The sequence below is a fragment of the Volvox carteri genome (genome assembly GCF_000143455.1).
Source record: "Volvox carteri f. nagariensis unplaced genomic scaffold VOLCAscaffold_57, whole genome shotgun sequence".
In the NCBI taxonomy this organism is placed as follows: domain Eukaryota; kingdom Viridiplantae; phylum Chlorophyta; class Chlorophyceae; order Chlamydomonadales; family Volvocaceae; genus Volvox; species Volvox carteri.
The window spans coordinates 258,217-264,475 of record NW_003307600.1 but is presented as its reverse complement, the minus strand read 5'-3'; the positions used below and the strand labels follow the sequence as shown (position 1 = coordinate 264,475).

General features: G+C 61.5%; 2 protein-coding genes across 2 annotated transcripts in view; one reads left to right on the top strand and one right to left on the bottom strand.

Annotated features, from left to right (window-relative positions):
• Positions 1-3,783, bottom strand: part of VOLCADRAFT_97019 (uncharacterized protein) — a gene marked incomplete at both ends in the record, with an annotated part of 9,444 nt that extends 5,661 nt beyond the window's left edge. Inside the window, 4 exons of the mRNA XM_002956015.1 lie at positions 1,245-1,787; positions 2,337-2,582; positions 2,919-3,224; positions 3,502-3,783. Coding sequence (XP_002956061.1) covers positions 1,245-1,787; positions 2,337-2,582; positions 2,919-3,224; positions 3,502-3,783 — 1,377 coding nt within the window. The remainder of the gene's footprint in view (positions 1-1,244; positions 1,788-2,336; positions 2,583-2,918; positions 3,225-3,501) is intronic.
• A 1,246-nt stretch (positions 3,784-5,029) lies between these two features.
• The window catches only part of VOLCADRAFT_97018 (uncharacterized protein), a gene marked incomplete at both ends in the record, with an annotated part of 1,572 nt that continues 342 nt past the window's right edge, over positions 5,030-6,259 (top strand). The window contains 4 exons of the mRNA XM_002956071.1: positions 5,030-5,160; positions 5,431-5,510; positions 5,748-5,887; positions 6,133-6,210. Coding sequence (XP_002956117.1) covers positions 5,030-5,160; positions 5,431-5,510; positions 5,748-5,887; positions 6,133-6,210 — 429 coding nt within the window. The remainder of the gene's footprint in view (positions 5,161-5,430; positions 5,511-5,747; positions 5,888-6,132; positions 6,211-6,259) is intronic.

The following is a 6,259-nucleotide window of genomic DNA, read 5'->3' as shown; positions in this document are numbered from 1 at the left end:
GAGGGGAGGGGAGGGGGGATGCGGGAGTTATATAATATGGTGCGAAAGTCAAGAAGGGAGCCCAATCCCCGACATCCAAAACACTACCGATGTGTGTATCTATGTGCGGGGGGGGGGGGCCCAGGGGAGCGGGAGCAGGGGGAGTTATATGACGACAAGTCAAGGACAACAAGTGGCCACAGCAAGGGGGCCCCGGGCCGGGATCGCGGGTGCAGCGTGGGCAAGAAAGGCAAACGGGAAGAGAGAGAGAGAGAGAGAGAGAGAAGGAGAGTTTACACACGCAAAAATGCCATAAAGTGGTGGTGGTGGGGGGAAGAGAGGCGAGGGGATGTGGAAGAGTTGGGAAGGGGACGGGCTAAGGGGCGGCCAGCAGCAGCAGCAGCAGCGGCCTTGGAGGAGGATGAGGACGATGAAGGGCAGGCCGTACCGGAGCATGAACACACATTCTCCCCCTCCACCTCCCGCACTCTCTCACCCGCGTCCAACGCCGCATCCGCTGACGTGGCCGCCACCACGGCCCCCAGCTCCCGACGGAGAGCCTCCGTCAGACTGGACAGCGCGGCCTCAGCGGCCTCAGCGGTGGTGGAGGCATCGGAGGCGGCCGCTGCTGTTGCGGCGGGGGCGGCGGCGGTGGCGGCGGAGTCGGCTTCCATGCCCGCGGGAGTCGCGAGAAGGTTCTGCGGAACAGGTACGAGGTGGCAAGTGTGGAGTGGTGTGTGCGGGGGATGGGGTTTTGAAGGTGAAAGGTTCGTTTGCGGAGGAGGTATGGGGGCGGGGGGGGAAGAGCACAGAGCCGGTGTCCTTGAAGACGCCCCTCTCTCCATCCCCTTTCCCTTCCTGTCCGGCTTCTTTCGCCTTCACCTTATAGCGCTCTCCCGTCGTTCTGGATTCCACCTGGATTCTCTATCGCCATAATACCACATCCATATTACGGCCCTCCTGGGAAGCAGCTTCCTGACAGAGCTATGCTGCTGCTGGGCCCCTCCAAACACATGGGACACGTGGGGCCGTGTGCTGTTGGGTGACGGGGCCCGGGCCATCAGAGCGGTGCCGGGCCCAGTGCTCCACCTGTCATTGCGACTTGGAATAGAATCCTTTGGCGATTCTAAACCTTGGATCTGGATCCTAGATCTGGGCCAGGTGGACGGTGGGCGGCGCCCCCGAATGCGGTGTACTGTGCTACTTTGCTGGCTCGCGGTACAGATCCTGAAGGACCATAACCACCATCACCACCACCGCCATACCTGCAGCGCAGTGGTCAGCTCGTCAAGCTGCTGAGTGTCCAGTGGATCCATGCCGTACACGCCCATCTGTCCGTCGGCGCCAGCGCCCTCCCCAGCCATCGCTGCGGAAACCGCCGTCGCCGCCGCTGCGGCTGCCGCTGGCTCGGCGCTGGCGGAAGGCAGCGTCGCGACGCTGGGCGGATTGATGGTGATCGTACCGGCGGCGGCGGTGGTGGCCGCCTCCACAACCGCCAAGGCAGTGGCGGTGGCGGCGTCGGCGACCGAGGGCGCGGCGGAGGCGGTAATGATTGGGGGCAGTACGGCCGCAGTGGCGTCGACGACGGCGGACGACGCGGCGGCCACGGCGGCATCGGCGGCGGAGGCGTCCGGCACCATTGCATCCAGGGCACCCTCCGCCGCACGGACGCTGTCGTACGGGTCCCATGCCAGGTTGCCTGCCGCTACCGTCATGTCATCAACGCCATCGAGCTCCATGTCGTACTCTTCACCAGCGCCGTACTCAACGCCAGTCGCCATCGCGAGCTGCGTCTGACTCTCGTCCGGCTATTCACGGTAAGTGGCGGCGGCGGGTATGACGGCGCGATGCAGACGGTCATGCCAGGATAATTACGAGGCGTATTTATGTATGTATGATGTGTGGGACAGGGGGGTCATATCTTCACCCTGTGGCAGCTACCCTGCGAAACCCTGCCTTCCCCGGTATTTTGGGCACCCTCATCCAGCCACACAAGTCAGTGGATCGCTCAGGCTCCACACCCACCACCACCAGCATCCAACGGAATCTGCCGGATCGACGGCGGCCCAACTCCATTCCTGGTCAGCTCGCAGGTCAACTTTATCCCAAGTCACCACCGTCCATCGACTACAGGCGCATTACCTTCCACCATCGGAAGGATTTTCGACCCTGATAGGTCTCGATCCCGGGATCTCCCGGGGGCATTGGTGCGTGCTCTACCAGTAGTGCCTAACCTGAGTATGTATGTATGTTAGACAGTGAGTCTGCAGCAACCCCTGGAGCCATTAGGAGCAAAGGGTATCCAGACCCTGTCGCAGCCCTCCCCGTCCGTCTTCAACTGATCGCGTGCCACTCACCACCACGAGGGCCGTTCCGCCGCTGCCGCCCCCGGAGGGAACGCGGGCGGCGGAGGCGGCGCGCGCTGCGGCGGCCGCCGCCGCTGCCTCCGCTGCGGAGTGATACACTGACGCCGCAGCGCGCGGCAGCTCCTCCGCCGCCCCTGCCAGACCCGCCGCCGCCGCCATCGCCGCCGACAGTACGGCATCCTGCGCCGCCGCCGGGTTGATTTCCTGGCTCAAGCTGTACAGCAGGTCCTCCAACACCTGCATTTGTAGGGCGCCGCAACGTACCAAGCTTGCAACGCCCCACTTGGGAGATCTCCCCCCCTGTAACAGGACCCCGGTGTGCATCTACATCTGCATCTACAGATGAAAAAGCGGATGACATGAAGCCGCGACCTGTTGTGGCGACTGAACATGTGGCCACGGTATCATTACGCGCCGAGGAAGACCGAAGCCGCGACCTGCCGTTGCACCCACCATCGGCATATCCTCCAAACCCGCACCCTCTCCCCCCCACACACATTCTCGCGTATGATAACCCCCCTCTCCCCTCCCCCCCCCCAACACACACATTCCGCCCATCCCGGCCCATCGCACTTCGCTCAGTCTATCGCCTCCTGGCACCGCCGCCAGCAATCCGCCAGAACCAGAACCCGCAGCCCCTCCGGAGGCAAGGCCCAGGCCCCCAGGGCCCGAGCCCAGGCCACCCGACAGCGAGACCGGCAGTGCGGGGCCCGCAGCCAGAGACTCGGCCACCTGCGGCGGCAGCAGCCCCTGCAGCTGTTGCGGCAGATCCAGATCCAAGCCGGCACCGGCGGCTATGCTGCTGCCGCTGCCCCCGTCGCTAGTGCTCGCGAGTCGGGCTAGGGCTTCCAAGGGACTGCGGCCTGGCCCGTCAGGAACCTGTAGAGGGGGAAAGTTCCGGAGGGAGGGCGTGGGAGGGGGGGAAGTGATGGGGAATGCAAGGGGAGGGGGTGCTCGACGGGAGACCTGAGGGCGGGAGACTTTCATCGCACGCACACACACACACACACACACACACGCACACACGAGCCTCTCTTCGGTCTATGGCGGTTGGTGTGACTATCACCAGCACCGCCCGCCCTCTCCCTCTCCCCGGTGAGGGGGAGCTCAGTGGGACTCCTCCTCCTCTTCCTCCTCCTCCTGGATGTCGACGTACCTCCTGGGATAGGGAGTAAGCCGCCTCTTCGAGAAGCTCCTCTATGGCCAGCCAGCCCGAGGTGGCGGCGGAGGCAACGGAGGCGGCTGCCGCCGTCAGACCAGCGGCGCCGCCGCCGACGGCACTGGCACTGGCCGCCGGGGGCAGGACTGCGGCAGCGGCGGCTATGGACGCGGTTGTCAGCGCGGCAGCCAGCGCGGCGCGGCCGACAGGTTCTGAAGCAGTAGCAGGAGACGCACTAGCGGTGGCGCTAGCAGCTGTAGCTGTACTGGTAGCTGCCATGTGGGCGGCGGTAACGCGGGTAGCGATAACTGAGGCGGCGGCCAACGTGCCGTAGGACGCGATAGGACCGCCACAGGAGGGGAGGGGCGAGGCTGCGCCTTCCCCCTGGGCGGGAGCGTCGCCCCGCTGGATGCCTATGCGTTGACTGGGGGAGCCTCTCGGACTTTCTGCAGGCGAGCCGCTAGGGCTACAGTAGCTCTGCTGGTCAAAGTTTGGCATGGGCATGGGAATGGACTGCTCACGCAGCCGTCGAGAAGCCTCCAGAAGCAATTTAGTCTGACGTAATAGGGGATCTTCAGACGCCTTGTACATCGGACGCGCGGACCGCAGGGGACGCTGGCTGTGCAGAATCGCGGCAGGGTCCGGCTTGTCACCCTGCCTTAGCTCTGTTAAGGAAGAAGCTGGACTAGAGGATGTGCCAGATGGGTTGGAAATTACTGACTGGATAATCGCTAGGCGTGGCAGAAGACCCGGCGTAAATCGACGTCGCCTGGTGGTTGCTCCGGAGGGGAGCCGCGTCGGCATTCTTCGCTGGTTGAGATATGCGCCCCAGGAAATACTTGGAACGTTCCCGGTTGCACCGGGTAGCATGGCTTTGTTGCAGCCCTGCATTCAGCCACTGACCAGATTGGATAAAGCTATGCTGCAACCTTACTCGTAGACAGCACGACGGCCGATATTGGCAAATCCTACGTTTTATTGCTAAATATGTGGTGGTCTAATTCACCAAGAGGTCACACAAACATGGGCCATTCGCAGACCTATACTTGAATCGTGGGACGGGAAAAGCTCGCGTGCCTATCTCTTCAAATGCATGTATATAATACTTGCTTAATTGTTCATATCAGCGCCTCAGCGGCACAGCATAGCCGTCAGTGAGAATTTTGCTTGTCGTGCTGCAATCGGATTCAGGTTGCCCTCCAGGCTCCCCCTGTAGGCGTTACCCGGTACCCACAGCTATTCGTGTATAATCATCTAGGATCATCTCAAAATTATCACGGCTAAAGCTGGCGATGTTTAGTGCTTAATTGTTAAATTAACATCGAATTGTGCAGGCCCCAAGCAGATCACAGACGGCTGACTTATTATCTCAAAAATATTCCGTGAGAACATAAAACGTATAACCTAGATCGCGCCGCTGACTGCGACCCGAAAACCAGCTGCCTCCTGCAGCCCCTAATCGGCCCTTTAGCTAAAGCTGCTTTGCGGCGACCGCACATCACACCAAAGCAAACACCCAAGCAAAATGGAGACGCGCTTTCAGTACGACCTGCACGACAAGCAGCTACGCTTCCATGTGCGACAGCGGGCCATTACGGAGAACAAGCTGGAGATGAAGGCGACCGGGCTGCTGGATCCGGGCAACTGCAACGCTAGGTACGCCAGCCAAGTAGCCCACCGGCTGAATTACTGCATTAGAACAGACCGAGACCCTTTGCATCCAACACTGGTCAGCCCAACCTGAGGCGCGCCGCCACCCTAGACCCCACATCGAACCCGACTCCCATCATCGACCTCCAAATCATATGACCCTCAATCGTGCTTTGCCTTTACCTTGCTCGCCACAAGAGCGCTTGTTTGTGCTAAACCCCTCAATCCAATCCCGTCAGCATCACCAACACATCTTCCGAACTCCGCTACCCACAGCTACCGGGCTGCCCTGAAGCAGTACGTGTCAACCTCCGGCGGGGAGTTCAAGGACTCTGGCAGCAAGCCGCTGAGGCTGGGTGAGGGGGCCCGCGTGCAGACATGTGTACGTGTGCGTGCGTGCATATGTATGTATGGTTTTTATGTGGAACGAGGACGGGGGGATTGTTGGGGGGAAGGAGGGGGGAGGAGGAGTCGGAAGTGGGAGAGAAAGGGAGAGGCAAAGATGGGGAGGAGGCAAGGAGGGTCTGCACGTGCTATTCCAACACCAGTGTTTTTAAGTTTTGTTTTTAAGTTTGCCTGTGTGCCATGTCCAGGGGCTGGTGTGGCGGTGGTGTCGCAGTTGGGAGGCGTGACCGCGAAGCCAGCAGCAACCCGCGGATCAGCTGCTGCCGCAGCGGCTAAGGGGGGCGCTCCTGCCTACATCCCCCTGCTCACTGTATCGGCGGATAAGAAGGTAGTTGCCGGGGGTTGGCGGTTGGCGGTTATGGTTGTCTTCTTGTTGTTTACGTGTGTAGGACGTTGTGGTGAACCTCCGACTGACCGACAGACGGACCTCTTCCCTCCACCTCCATGTCCCACCAAGTAAGCTCACTTTTACGGCCGGGCCTCCCGCGCCTCACCTGAACCCTCTCCCCACGTTTTCCACCCACCCCTTAATTACACACAAAAATACACATACACACGCACACACGCTCCCAGTTGGCTCTCCTGGAGGGTCCCGACACGGTGCTCACACTGCGGGCGGTTGCGGACTTTGACTTGACGGCCCGGCAGCTGGTAAGCGAGAAAGGGGGAAGGAGGGGGAGGGGGAGGGTGGGAAGGAAAG